This window comes from Canis lupus, chromosome 9 (assembly GCF_011100685.1).
Source record: "Canis lupus familiaris isolate Mischka breed German Shepherd chromosome 9, alternate assembly UU_Cfam_GSD_1.0, whole genome shotgun sequence".
NCBI lineage: Eukaryota > Metazoa > Chordata > Mammalia > Carnivora > Canidae > Canis > Canis lupus.
This window is the reverse complement of record NC_049230.1, coordinates 25015831-25030645: the sequence shown is the minus strand read 5'-3', so window position 1 is coordinate 25030645 and position 14815 is coordinate 25015831. Positions and strand designations below refer to the sequence as shown.

At 42.9% G+C, this 14815-nt stretch overlaps 1 protein-coding gene across 4 annotated transcripts in view; it reads right to left on the bottom strand.

Moving 5' to 3' along the window:
- Positions 1–386: 386 nt before the first annotated feature.
- The window catches only part of CALCOCO2 (calcium binding and coiled-coil domain 2), a 27379-nt gene continuing 12950 nt past the window's right edge, over positions 387–14815 (bottom strand). Inside the window, exons 3-14 of one of the 4 annotated variants that reach the window (XR_005364465.1) lie at positions 14388–14490; positions 14104–14237; positions 13162–13287; positions 9701–9789; positions 9233–9302; positions 8482–8604; positions 8143–8229; positions 5605–5700; positions 3062–3197; positions 2728–2972; positions 1970–1998; positions 1334–1445 (exon numbers count right to left, since the gene is read on the bottom strand). Coding sequence is in view for 2 of the 4 variants with exons in the window: in XM_038547598.1 (XP_038403526.1) it covers positions 1269–1445; positions 1970–1998; positions 3062–3197; positions 5605–5700; positions 8143–8229; positions 8482–8604; positions 9233–9302; positions 9701–9789; positions 13162–13287; positions 14104–14237; positions 14388–14490 (1170 nt within the window). In the remaining 2 variants the exon portion in view is untranslated. Of the gene's footprint in view, positions 1446–1969; positions 1999–2727; positions 2973–3061; positions 3198–5604; positions 5701–6289; positions 6494–6522; positions 6925–8142; positions 8230–8481; positions 8605–9232; positions 9303–9700; positions 9790–13161; positions 13288–14103; positions 14238–14387; positions 14491–14815 lie in introns of those variants that run through there. The other 3 variants (XM_038547598.1, XR_005364466.1, XM_038547599.1) reach the window with 3 other exon arrangements.

Below are 14815 nucleotides of genomic sequence, written 5' to 3'. Positions count from 1 at the left end.
CTCTATGGTGACCAGCTGGTTGACTGCTTGAGAGTCATTTCCATTTGTTCAGTTCCTTGGGAGCAGGAGGTGGGTGTGGGAGGGTGAGAGGGAAGAAAATGGAATTGCTTTCTTATCTGGATGGAAGAACCAAACCTAGTTCATGAAGGGTGCCACAATCCACTCTGCCCCCTTTCAAAAGCATAAGGAAAGTTAGAGCAAGAAGCCAAGGGTCCAGATTGCTCAAACTAATGCTCTGTCGCCTTCCTCTCCATCTCAAGGTAAGTTCCAGGACACTCTTGTTGACTAGCTAAGACAAGTGAAACCGATTGGTAGGCTCTCCGATTTCCACAAGCCTGTTGGTACCCTTTACACAGAAGCTTAAAACAAAAGACCAGAAAGTCAAATTACCAATTTAAATGACCAAAGTCCCTGAAATAGAGGACAAGTTTATTTTTAGTATTAAAGAGGTTAACAATAGTTCTCATTATTCTGACTTATCCATATTCAAACTCACCTGCTCAGAAAGAGGCAGACCCAGACAGTTTCTAACAAGTCCTACTAATAATTAGGAAAGGAGTTACAATAAAGATTATGTGAATAGGAAAGATCAAAGAGTAGAAAATGCCAGAGGTATCCAGAGACAAAGAAGGCTTTCTGTGACTGAAATAATATTTTGTGTCCATGGTTCAGGAATAAGATGTTTCTGCTGGGAGCTGAGAAATCAAGATGAGAAACCTTTGGTATTGCAATTGGATGTTGGAGTTGTCTGTGGTGCCCTATTGGCTACTTTAATTCAATCAGTGGGAGAAAGAGACCTGAGGACACGGAGGTGGAGGAAGAAATTCTCAATCTCTGCTCAATCACCAGCCACAAGGTTAGGACTGAGAGCTGACTGCAAATATACTCAAGGGCTGACCTTGATGGGCACTGGGCCAACTCAAAAAAGGAATCACTTCGTACTCAAGTCAAGCCTGTTGTGAATGAAGGGCCCGCTCAGTTCCAGCCCAGGGCCCTTACACCGGAGGCCCTCAGAAGACTGGGCACCAGAGATGAGGATGACCCAGCTAGTTGTGTGATCTAAAAGGTAGTAACTCACAAGGATGGAAGTAAACGCTCACCACTATTCTTCAGATAATTGACGGGACTCCATCCTTACGGCAGCAGGACTGAGTTAAATCCCTAATAATTTCATGTTAGGCAGGATCATGGGTAATAACTCCTAAGTAGAAGCTATAGGTTCTACTCTATGAAAACCCGAGTACGGTATAGACCCGAGGCTGGGACACTCAGAGAGTGTGGCAAAACACATGGTCTTCAAAGATCTGCTTCTCTCTTGCTGGGAAGGTCTTGTCACAAATTGGACAATTCAAACAAAGAGCCTCCATGTGCTGCTGCTCCAAGGTGGGACCAAAAATGTCGTCAGCCAAGTCTGATTTGCAGGTGGGGCATCTCTTCATGGTGCGCTGGGGAGAAGAGCAGCAGTCAGCACCGGTGTAAGCCCTAAGCGGCAGGGGCCAGGTCTCGGTCCTAGTATATCCTCAGCACGGAGCAGGATGCTTGGTACACAGCAGGTGCCCAAGAATCAGAGGATGAATGAGCAAATTCATATTTGGAGATACTGACTGAGGCTTTCCTACCTCAGGATTAAAAGGACCTACTATGTTAAAGCACTCCGAGAACGTCCAGCCCAGAGGGGCGCTGGACATATCGTCTCGGGCTGGCTGCCTACTTCACATCTCCTCCCTTGTTCTGGTACCAAACTCCGCTCACAGGTGGAAATCTGCAGCGGAAACTTGATGGGTGAACCGTGCTTTCTCCTCCCCACCACAACAGGCTCACTCAGCTGGGGGTTTTGACCCAACTGATCCAGGTGACTTCTGGAGTTCTCAAAATGAACCAGTTTCCCTATGGTTCTCTCATGAACTGGAGCAGGAAGGGGCATTTCTCAAGGATTTGTTGTGGGCAATCTCATGATTCACATACTTACCAGGCTTGGGGCTGAACTTTCCTGGATACCTGAGGATCATAAAAAAGATTCCCTTCAGTGAAAGAAATACCATCCCTGGATTCTCCAGCTGTCATCTAGCAGCTGGTTTCTGTAACTCCCTTCATTCCCTTTCTCCCCACTGCATCTGACTCATTCTTTCTCCTATGTACCATTAACTGCTGATAGAGGGGATCTAGGTCAGTGATAAAGGGAAAAGAGGAAAAAATAATGAAGTGGCATTTTTGATACACACGTTTATGCTATATAATTAGGAAAAAAATACCTCCTCTTTTCAGCATAGGGAATATCAGATTTTAATAAAATGTCATGATTTAATAAGAAAGCAATTTGAGAATAGATTTTAAGACTAAAGCCATGCAAATAGGTATCTTAAAAATATTTTGAAAGAGAAAATGTGTAACCCTGCCTGTTGTAAAGATTTGATTGGGACTTTTTTTTTTTTGATTGTGACTTTTAAGAGAACACAACTGCTTTAACTGTCAAGAAAAGGAAACGAGGTCTTCTATCACTTTTGGAGAAAAGAAAAAAGTTCCCTATTCCCTTGTCCCTGGCAAGGACAATCTGACACCCTGCCTTTAAGTAACAAGACTGGTTTTCATCCCTGTTCCTGACCTCCAAACCACCCCGGGGTCTCTGTGGGGCATGCTGCTGCTACCCTTGGTCAGGCCATCAGAATGGCTGCCACAACTGCCCATTCCTGGGTGGCATACCCATCTCTTATGCTTCCATTTCCAAACCTTAATTAGCTTCCTTAGCTTTGTATGTGTATATCTTCTGCATAGAGACATTTCTCTGATTTATATATTTGGAATATAGCCACGGGACTCAATTTGTGTCTGCTGCCTCTAGGCGAATGATCTGATTTGCGTCTTCTAGATTCAGATTTATTTCTCAATTAACACTTCTCGCCTGGCAATCTTTCTATTGGGTCTTCAGCTTCTGCCCAGCAAGTCTTAACAATGAGACTGGTCTTAATTAACATCTCGGACCAAAAAAAAAAAAAAAAAAAAAATTTAGTCAGGGAGATGGCTGCAGGCAAGGGCCTTCTAGCTCAAATGGCAGTTGTCTTACCAGAATATGGGTTTCCATAGACAAGTCCTGGGTTTTGTCCTGCACCAGCTTGATCTGAAGTAGGTGCTTGATACGGCAAAGAGTCAAAATCCAGACCCATGTAACTCAGCAATCTGCTGTTCTCCCTCTTCAAAAGCTAGGAAGAGAACATTTATAGAGACATGTTAAAAGACAACAAAGAATGGCCACACAAGCCAGGGGATGCCCATTACAGGTAGTTCTCAATGAACAATGTCGCACTGGAGAATCCCAGGAAGTGATAAATTGTTATTCTTCTAAAGGGGAAAAAACAGCAGCCTCAATACTCTGAAGATCTCAGTTCCCAATGCCTGAATTTAAATGCATACTGAATTGTTTAGACTAATGTAAAAAAGACTTCTAAGTCTCTAAATACAAATCAACTGAAGGTGGGTACAAAAGTTGTGTGCATATAAGAGGGTGGCAGGAGCTATATTAAAGTTGAAGCTGTTATACATTATTGAGAGCAAAAAGGTTTTTTGTTTTTCTGTTTTTTTTTTTTTTTAAGATTCATATATTTGAGAGAGAGAGAGAGCGCACGCACATGTGCACAAGCAGGGGGAGAGGCAGAGGGAGAAGAAGCAGACTCCCTGATGAGCAAGGAGCCTGATGTGGGGCTCAATCCCAGGACCCCAGGATCATGACCTGAGTGGAAGGCAGACGCTTAACCAATGGAGTCACCCAGGCACCCCTGGGTGAGAGCAAAACGCTTCTTTTAGTTCCCTTCCTAGAACAATTTTCTTACACAATATGAATATTCATCTAATTTTCCCTTCTTCATGTTTTATCCTTTCAAATACATATACCAACAGAGAGGGAGGGAGGGAGGGAGGGAAGGAAGGAAGGAAGGAAGGAAGGAAGGAAGGAAGGAAGGAAGGAAGGAGAGAGAAAGAGGAAGACAGGGAAGGAATGAGAGATTTGAAAGAAAACAAGCAAGGAGGACATACAGCATTTATTCTTAGAAAAAAAAAAGTTCTTAGAGAAAAAAATGAGTAAACCGCCCCTTAACATCTTAAGAGGGCTTTATTATATAGCTCTTAAAACTTTCAAATATCAGATCTTTTCCTTCCTGTTGCAAATTATGTGTATCCTCCCCCTCCTTCCCTCCCACTGCCCCATCAAACTATACCAGGAAACAGAGATTTCAAAGTCAACCTATATATATATCTAAATCAAGAGGGTGAGGATGACAGGACTGCAAATAGACTAAGATTCCTATGATGCTGAAAGGCACTGGCATAAATGACAAACCTAGTGATGACCATTTAGAAGCCTGGCCCAGCACGGTTATAGAGAGGGGAAAGATGGAGAACCATGGAGGGGTGTAGATCTAGGAGCAGAAGCCAGAGGGCATGGATATCTAACTCTGATGCAAGAGCACGAAAGTACCTTTAACTACAGCTTTTTTTTTAAAGTTTTTATTTATTGTTTTTAATAATCTCTATATCCAGTATGGGGCTTGAACCCACAACCCTGAGGATCAAGAGTCACATGCTCCTCCGACTGAGTCAGCCAGGTGCCCCCAAGTGCAGCTTATTTGCTGCCATCATCCTTTTTTTTTTTTTTTAATTTTTATTTATTTATGATAGTCACAGAGAGAGAGAGAGAGAGAGAGAGAGGCAGAGACACAGGCAGAGGGAGAAGCAGGCTCCATGCACCGGGAGCCCGATGTGGGACTCGATCCCGGGCCTCCAGGATCGCGCCCTGGGCCAAAGGCAGGCGCCAAACTGCTGCGCCACCCAGGGATCTCCCAGCTGCCATCATCCTTGATCAACCAATAATAGCTTGTGTTTAATCTACAGCAGAAAATAAATACTGATTGGATGAATGAATGAATGAATGAATGAGTAAATGAATGCAGAGCATTTTATTAGGGGCCTGCCATGGGTCCAACACTGGCACAGACCGTCACTACTGCCCTGGTTTGGTAGAAGAAAAGGAAAGAGTTGTGCTGAAGGAAAGGGGTCCCCTCAGCCTAAAAATGATGTAGGATATTTTTCTCCAAAGACAATAGCTACAATAGGTGTGAAGTTTTTATCACATCTCTGGGTCACCCTGATTCTTCTCCTTAAAACCTTGAGGTTTCTAGGGGCCCCCAGGTGGCTCAGTTAAGTGGCCAACTCTTTTTTTTCTTTAAAAATTTTATCCATTTTTTTTAACAAAGGAAGAGAGAGAGCACAAGAAGGGAGTGGCAGGCAGAGGGAGACGGAGAAGCAGGTTCCCAACCAAGCCGGGAACCCAATGTGGAGCTCAATCCCAGGACCCTGGGACCATGACCCGAGCCAAGGGCAGACACTCAACTGACTGAGCCACCCAGGCACCCCAGTGGCCAACTCTTGATTTCAGCTCATGATTTTAGGGTCATGAGATTGGGCCCCAAGTCAGCCTCTATGCTCAGCAGGGAGTCTGCTTGAGATTCTCTCTCTCCTTCTCCCCTCTGCACCTACCATGTGCTCTCTTTCAAATAAATAAATCTTTAACAAAACAAAACACCTTGGGGTTTCTACCCTCTTGTACACACTTACATCATTTTCTTTTTCCAATCTCTCTTTTTCTCTTTGCAGAGTGCTACACATAATCTTGTTCTCACTCAGTGTTTTAGACAGGCCAGAGTTCTCATCCTGTCAATAACAAAAAACAATTAGGATTAGGATCACATACTATAATCTGGGTCCAAGGTGGGGTAAAACAAGGGGATTGTAGAGGATGTGGTTTCCCAAAGTGGTGGGACTGAAGTAGGGGAGAAGGGAGCTGGGGTGCAGAGAAGGCACAGTGGAGACGATGCTGGCTTACAAAGAAGTGATTTAATAAAATGCCTGAAGGCCTGGCATCGAGATGCCTATTTCTTCTGGTTTAGCTGGTAGTATAAGTGACCAAAGAGTGGAAAAGTAATAAGCTTGGGAAAAGCCCTAAGACTGACTTCTCAATTAGGAGTAAATGGAACTCTGTTTAACTGCACCCAACCATGGAAACAAGCATTTTTGTCTTGAGTAATGTCTCACTTGATGTGGTGTGAGGTACATAGGTCTGTGTGACTCCCTCCCGGGAAGGACAGGCATCTGGACTCCAGTGACACTGAGGAAGAAGGAACCCTGGAAGGCATTTATCTGAGACAAGGAACCCAGGCTGATCTAATTTCATAAACCCCAAACTGGTAGGCATGCTTCCGTGCTTCCCATCTCCTACCTACAGACGTACATATGCACATACCTCACAAAAACACTTAAGCTAATCCTACTAGTTGTGGTTTTTTCCAAGATTTTTTTATTTGAACGCTGGTGCCCAAACTGCTGTGCGCTTCTAGCCGACCCTGAAGTAGTAACGCCAGAGAGGCTACCCGATGACAGTGACTGCAGGCTCCTGGCTCCCCATCCCCATTGGCTCTTGCTGGCTCTTCTGGTCCTGCTTCACTTCCTCAAAAGGCAGAAATAAGAAAGGACCATCTGAGTCTGCACAGAAACCTGCCCAATGGTTACAAAAACCTTCCCTGAGACCCCTGGCTGGACGGGGGCCTCTATTTCTGGGAATCCCCAGATTGGTTTCTGGCCACACACTCCATCCCTCCTCTTTTTAGCAGAAAGAGAAATGTTTCTCCTTAAAAACTGTGGACAGTCCTCCGGGCTTGGTCTAAGAACCACAGGCCTTCACACCCCACGCTTCCTGGGCCCCTGGACTCTGTCACCTACCAGTGCAGCAGCCCTGAGTTGCCTGATCTGTCTGTGGAGTCGTTGACACTCTTTGTACTTCTCTAAGAAACAGGCTTTCCCGGCCTCTACCTTTGCTTTTAGGCGCTCCACCTCTTGTACTAACTGCTCCTCCACTGCTGTTTTCTTGTTCCTAGGCCCCTAAGGTATAAGACACATAGTCCTCATAGGTAGGGGCCCTTTGGGGATGTGAGGAATAAAGAATTGAGCCCCCGGGTCTTGAAATATATTCCACAATAACCAAGGAAACCCATACCTGCCACAAGGAGGTTCAAACCTTCGAATGGTGACAGATTACTTAAAATAGTGATGCCTTTGCTACATCAGAGGTCACAAACTCCACTGTGGCGGCTGGGGCTGTGCCAGTAATGTGGCTGAATGAAGGAGTTGAAGGCAACAGAACAGTGAAGGCTATAGGTGAGTAAGAGCATGCGGCCTATCTAAAGGATGCAGCAGCCACCCAGCCCAGGCATCGCTGCTGTGCAGGAACACGGGCTCCATGCTGCCAGAGGCTCTACGTTTTCAAGAAGCTAGAAATACACATTTAAAAAAAAAAATGGGGAATGTTCCTATTTGTAGTTGTTGGTAATGGATTCAATTTTTGAAAAAACACCACCTAGGCCAAATAAAACATTTCTTTGGGCTAAACTTAACCTGTGAGCGGCCGATTTCTTAACTTTGTTCTCCTGTTTATCATGCTAAAATATCTAGTATCTTATGTATGGTAGGTACTCCCTAGTTGATTGAATAATGGCTGAGTGAATGAATAATACTGCATACACGATGGGATTTATAATCCCAACAGCTAGATATCTTCCTGACACCACGGTTTCTCATACCCTTCTATCAATTCAGAAAATGAAGCTTCCTGGTACCTATCACCACCATGAGGCCTCTTTTCCAACAATCTATTATAGAAAATTATCAATTAGGCTTTCATTACTATATTACTATAGCTCAGAATAATTTAGGATGATAAATGCTAATATTAATTATAACAAAAATTTTGACTACTGCAGTATTTTCTAACTGTAGAACTTGACTTTATAATTGTTCATTTGTCTGCCATGATAAGAAGGGGGTAGGGGTGACTCTGGGTGACTCCTGGCCCAAGGCCCTACTGATGACAACCTGTTATAAAGTACTTTCGATATCCCCTTACCACTGATCACACGTGGAAACGGCCACCTCTCCTAAACGTTTCGTAAATGACAAATTCTCTATCCTTCTGGTCAAGAACAAGATGTCCAGAGGTAAACACTATTCTCCTGTCTTTTTTTATCCTGTCACCTGAAAATAGTCCCTGTCCCTTCCTTCCTATAGATTCCCTCCCATAAAGCCATCCAAAGACAGACGTGCCGTTAACTCTTGTTGTTTCTTCATGGCAGTTGTTTCTTCCTGCTTCATTTCCTCTACCGTCTGCTCCAGCTTCTTCTGGTGCTCCCTCTGCACAAAAACAGATGTCAGTACCACTGCTGGGCAAACAAAGGCTGAACTAGTGAGCAAGCAGGAGGCAGAGAGAGAGAAGCAAGTCTTCTCTTGTTTCTGAGAAGAGCCATGAGATCCCTCATCTCAGATGACCTCCTCTGAGACCTTTCCCACAGCCAGTGACAGCCAGGTATATGACAGAGTAAAGAAAGAACAATGTATGTTTTCTTGCAAATGTCTAAAAAATGTTGGTTCCACCTGTGACTCTACCTGTTGAGTTAAAGTGAGAAGGAGTTGGCTCTTTTCCTTTTTCAGATGCTCCAATTGCTCTGTCTTATCTTGACTGCCCTGAACAAGCTTCTCTATTTCTTTCTCTTGAGTTGAAAGCTGGGCCTAAACCAAAAATAGTGAATGTAACCAAGATATAAAAAAAAAGAAAATTGAACAGGAACAATACTGCTTAACGTACACTAACACAGAGAAATGTGTACTCCTCGGCAACTCCCAAGTGTTGGACATCCCTGGAACATCTTCACTTCTCAGCTCTCCCTCACACCCTGAGGGTCTAAGAACTCAACTAAGGAAAATCCAAGAAACCACTCTTTAAGGCACAGCTTCCGAAAACCAAGAGTGATTCAGCTGTTACCTGCTTTACATTCTAGAGTTTTTTTTTTTTTTTTTCCATTCTAGGCTTTTGAGAAAGAGTGCTTGAAAAGATGTTGTAGCTATAAAAAAAAAAAAAAAAAAAAGTTTGAAAAGCACTGGTAGAGCTGACAGTCCTCCATCTTAAGAACTCATGGAATATATGAATTGAAGAAAGTATTCAGTTCCTTGTGGGGGGGTGGTCAACGGGGTAGGGGGGTGGTCAAGAGTAGAAAACCCCCTGCAACTTTAGTTTGCCACTTTGAAAGGCACAGTTAGGTACTCACCACAGTGAAATGGATCTTTCTCTCCCTGGGCCACCACAGGGTGACAGCCAGGGGAAGATAGTACACTTTGGGAAAGGTCTGGCATTACCTACCTGGAGCTGCTCCACTCGGACTCCCAGCTTCTCATTTTCTGTGGCCATCTTCTGATTTTGTTCTTTCAGTCTGTGGAGGTAAAGAGAACTATGTGAAAAATACACGCATTCCAGATCAGATCCCCCAGGCCTTCAACGACTGAAGGCTGCCTTGGCCCTACGGCTTGGAATTAGTTCAGAATCCATTTGGCCTTGACCCTATGGGTACGGAATGAGTTCAGAATCCACTCTTCTTCAATACTATTTTGGCTTCCTGACCTCAAACTGCACGTATGCAACACTTCACATTAATACTTAAACTCAGGTTACTTTGCTTTACCATTCAGATACTAATTCTCCAACCTAGAATCACACCTATCACTGCCATAATAGGAAGACTCTTTGCTAAAGAATTCTGGAGATCTAATTTGACCCTGCCCAAGTGGGTCTGTAACATAGTAGATCCTCCCTTCCAAGAATCACACTCACTGAAGCAGCTCTGTCTCCCAGCAGTCCTTCTGTGCCTTCACTTGCTGTTCCAATTTCTTATTGGTGCTCTTTAAAGTTTCTAGGTCCTCCTGCAGATCAAGACGTCAAAGGAATAGACCATTTCTGAGACAACCGTTAGTATCTCAGGCAGCCAATAAATATTTACTGGGCACTTACTACCTGTCAGGTACTTATTACATGTCACAACAGTGAATGAAATATCCAAGTAAAGGGGTTTCCATATTGAAATGTTCTTAATTTGTTCTTTCCACAAAATGTACTCATCTTAATTTCTCTTCCACCGGAGCTTATATTCATCCATTAAAAAATTTGTCATTAGGGGATCCCGGGGTGGCTCAGTGGTTTAGTGCCTGCCTTTGGCTCAGGGCATGATCCTGGAGACCCGAGATCCAGTCCCACGTCAGGCTCCTGGCATGGAGGCTGCTTCTCCCTCTGCCTGTGTCTCTGCCTGCCTCTCTTCTCTCAATCTCTCTTTCATGAATGAATTAAAAAAAAAATCTTTAAAAAAAAATGTGTCATTAAACAAATACTTAAGGAGTGCCCTGTACTGCAGACACAGCAGAGAATGAAATAAAGCGACTATTCTCTTTGAAAAGTGCTGTCCAATAGATTCATGAATGCCACATACACAATTCAAGTTTAGGAGCCACATTTAAAAAGTAAAAAGAGGACAGCCTGGGTAGCTCAGCAGTTTAGCACCACCTTCAGCCCAGGGTCTAATCCTAGAGACCTGGGATGGAGTCCCACATCAGGCTCCCTGCGAGACTCTCTTTAGCTCTGCCTGTGCCTGTGCCTCTCTCTGTGTCTCTCATGAATATATAAATAAAATATTCTAAAAATAAATAAATAAATAATAAAAAAATGAAAATAAAAAAGTAAAAAGAAACAGATACACTTCATTTTACTAATAGTACATTTAACCCAATATATCTGAAATATTGTTTCAAAGTATAAATAAGGGGAATATTTTAATTTTTTTATTAAGTCTTCAAAATCCGATACATCCTTTATGCTTACAGCATATCACAAGATGCCATGTTTCAAGTGCTCAAAAGCCATATGTGGCTAGTGGCCCCATACTGGGCCTACACATTTTTCTTTCCCAACTTTGTTCTGCAGCTAACCTTGTGCATCAATAACAACTCCCTCTTTTTTAGCTTCAAGGTTTATAAATTCATAATCTTTTTATTTTTAAGATCTTATTCAGGGATCCCTGGGTGGCGCAGCGGTTTGGTGCCTGCCTTTGGCCCAGGGCGCGATCCTGGAGACCCGGGATCGAGTCCCACATCGGGCTCCCGGTGCATGGAGCCTGCTTCTCCCTCTGCCTGTGTCTCTGCCTCTCTCTCTCTCTGTGTGACTATCATAAATAAATAAAAATTTAAAAAATAAATAAACCCACTGTTTAAAAAAAAAAAAAAAGATCTTATTTATTCATGAGAGGGACACAGAGAGAGGCAGAGACATAGGCAGAGGGAGAAGCAGGCTCCCTGTGGGAAGCCCAATGTGGGACTCGATCCCAGGATCATGACCTGAGCCAAAGGCAGATGCTCAATCATTGAGCCACCCAGGTGCCCCTCATAATCTTTTTAAAAATAATTTTTAAAAATTGTAGGAAAAGGCACATAAAATTTTCCATCTTAATCATTTTTAAGCCTAGAGTTCACTGGCATTAAGTACATTCACACTGTTATAAAACCAGAACTATTTTCATGGTGCATAACTGAAGCTCTATACCATGAAAACACTCCCTGTTCCCCCCATCCTGCCCTTCTGCTCCCCTGCCACCACCATTCTACTCTGTCTCTATGATGTTGACTACTCCAGGGACCTTATACAAGTGGAATCACATGATGTTTCTCTGTGTCTGACACATTTTATTCAGCTTAATGTCCTTGATGTTTATCCATGTTGTAGCATGTGTCAGAATTTCTTTCCTTTTTAAAGCTGAATTAATACTCCATTGTTATCTACAGGCTAAACCATGTCTATCCATGTATCTGTCACTGGACACCTGGGCTGCCTCCACCCTTTGGCTGTTGTGAAAGCTGCTGTTATGAACATGGCTGTTATTAGTTTCTCTTTCAGAATACAAGTATTATCAATCCCGACAGGGAAACTGAAACTCAGAAATGTTAAGAAATTTCTCCTGCCTCATCAAATAATAAGTGGGAGAACCAGTCTGTGTAACTCCAAATATGGGGTTTTTAACCATTATAAGGTCCTGGCTGTAAAGTACGAGTTTTTCCTCTCATTTTTATTAAGTTTTATATTTTAATTCCTAAAAAACATGAGTTTTAACATAAAAAAAATATGAGCTCAAATCTAAGCTCCTTTCAAAGTCATGAACTGATTGTGACATGGAGCAAATCACCTTAATATCTCTTGAGCTGCTGGGTGGTTGTAAGGATTAAGGGAAGTGATCTGCTTAATTATAGTGCCTAATTTACAGTGCACATAGTAGATGTTGAACAAATACTGGCTTGTGTTATCCTTACAACTGGAAGCAAGTCGGCAGGAGAGCTAATCCAAGAAGCCAGACCCTCTGATTCTTTGGCTAGCACCTGGCAGGTGAGCTGTAGGGCTCCTAGGCAGACACTGGTTTCTGACAGATTGTGAGTTATACCTCTGCCATCTCTGTTTGTTATCTCACTGCCTGGAATAAGACAGATCTGCAGCCTGGACCTGTCACCCACACTTCTTTACCAGCCCAGGGCTGAGGACATCACAGGTATTTGTGTGACAGCAAAGTATAAAGAATGGTCTGTCTGGGAGTCAAGAGAAGTGAGTCTTAACCCAGTGTGATCACTAAACTGATGCCTTCCTCTTTCCTCTGGGCCCCAGTGTGCTCACTTGTAGATTAAGAGCTCTAAAGATGGTGACTGCTGAGGTCTGTGTGTTCTGGAACTTCTAAGGTATGACCTCAGTGTAATCATTTTATAGTCTTTAGAGAAGACTCTCCTCTTTAGCTCCTTATCAACTCTAATTTACCACCTGCTGATTGGAAAGATGTTTCAAAAGAGAAGTAGCAGAGAGTTTGGATAATCTGCAACCTTGCTGTAATACTCTTTACTCTCTTGATGTCCACATTCCAGCTAATCAAAGAGAATAATTTACAGTCTACATAGGAACGAGGAAGAAGTGTTCAGACTGCCTGGGTTTGAATCCTGGCTCCATGACGGATTAGCTGAAGAGATTATGTACTCTTTTAGGCCTCCCGGTTACTCATCTATAAAACCAGGGTAATAATAGTACCTACTCTAAAGTTTAAATAAGGTAATCTATATAAAAACTATTAACACTGTGCCTATTCAAAGATATCAGTATAAGGGAGTAAGATCACAAGCAAAAGAGACACCATCCAGATCTGACCTCAGTACTCCAGGTTCATTTTTTTGGTTTGTGTGTGTGTTTTCAGGTTCACATTTAACTAGCAGTCATACCTCCTTCTTGTGGAGCTCAGCCTGCATGTCTGAATTCTGCTTCTGGAGGCTGACACAGCTGTCCTTCAGCTCCTGGTTTTCTTTGCAAAGCTCCTTATTGTGCTGTTCAATTTCTTCCACCTCACCCTATGAAAGAACATCCCATAAATTCATATTTGACCCTTTATAGCTCGATAGATAATCAAGTCCCTCTAGCGGAACATTCCCATAGGCCAGGATGCTGAGGGTCTGGTGGATTCCCACCCATATGGTGACATCCATGTACCCAGAATGGGAGCACCTCTTCAGTACGAAGGGGAGGGGATAATGTAGGTATATCTGTATGATTGCAACACTGAGCCTGTCATTACCAAGAAAGAAAGACAAAATTAAGGCCACAAAGAATTAAAAGGGGGAATGACAGAAGAATGTAGATTTTTCTTGCAAACACTTAGTACTGTTTGTCTCTCCTAATGGACTCAGCTCCTAGAGGCCAAAGACAGTAAGTGATTTAATGTATTCTTCACTGCCTACCACAGGGCTAAATGGAAAGGTGTCCTGTGAAGTAACTGAGTAATTAAAGGAAACTAATATTCACGTATGCCAGGCTCTGGGTCAGAACTGAGAGCTACAAAGCATATTTGGTGCATCCCTCCTCAAAGGAGCTTGTAAATTGTGGTAAGATGTGCAGATGACCAAAATTAAGTAAAAGGAAAAGTTAGGGGAATAACTGAATGCCAACTGAGTTACAGCAGCTTTAGAGAAAGGATAAATCACTTATTGTTGTGATTCCTTTCAATGTTCCTAAGCCATTTCTGAGTAGGTTTGAGTGGGTACTGTATGCATTTCTCCCAGTAGTATCTGTTAAGACATCTGATAAAGGCCTATTGACAGAAATTCCACCCTATCCTGAAATTACTCCTCTTAATGGCAGGAAAGGATTGAGGGGAGATGTTTACAGACCTGAGTGGTAACAACCAGGATATCCTCCTCATTTTCTGGACGGAACTGGAAAGGGATACTTGCTCCCCGAACTACACCATCCTGATCCACATAGCAGAACTGGTAATACTCATCATCCTTGGGGAGGTAATAAGCTGAAAACACAACATGATTTTTAATCCAAAATAAGGTCTGTTAAGAAAACTAAAAATCTGGAAGTCTTTTATTTGCCTCAGAAAGCTTAAACTCAAGGGAATTAGTCTTGGTTGCTGTCTTCAACACCTTTGATCCAGTATTTTTCTCACCTTTGAACTGGACTTCCTGCTGTTTGGCTGAGTTGCTGTTTAGATCAACAGGCAAAGTGACCCACATGAAGGTGTAATACTCGCGGGTTGTCTTCCATCCCACCTGCAATGACAGAAGACTCTCATTCAGCATCTTAAAGTGCTCAGAGGAAACTCCTTATTTGTGCAAGGTCTTCTTAAAATGCACTCACTTTTTATTTGTGTTGAAAATACCACAGAATGAGTCCATTATGATATGTGCTAGGAGGCCTGATACAACTAGATATTGGCACACACACATACAGTGCAGAATACCTGTCTTAGAAGGAAATGAAAACGGACTCGACACCTGAGACAAGAGTTCTAAAAATTCTATCATTACATCGGACAGAGAATGGTGAGTGACTGGGGAAAATAGTTAAGACAGTTCTGGGGGTGTGAATCTTGAT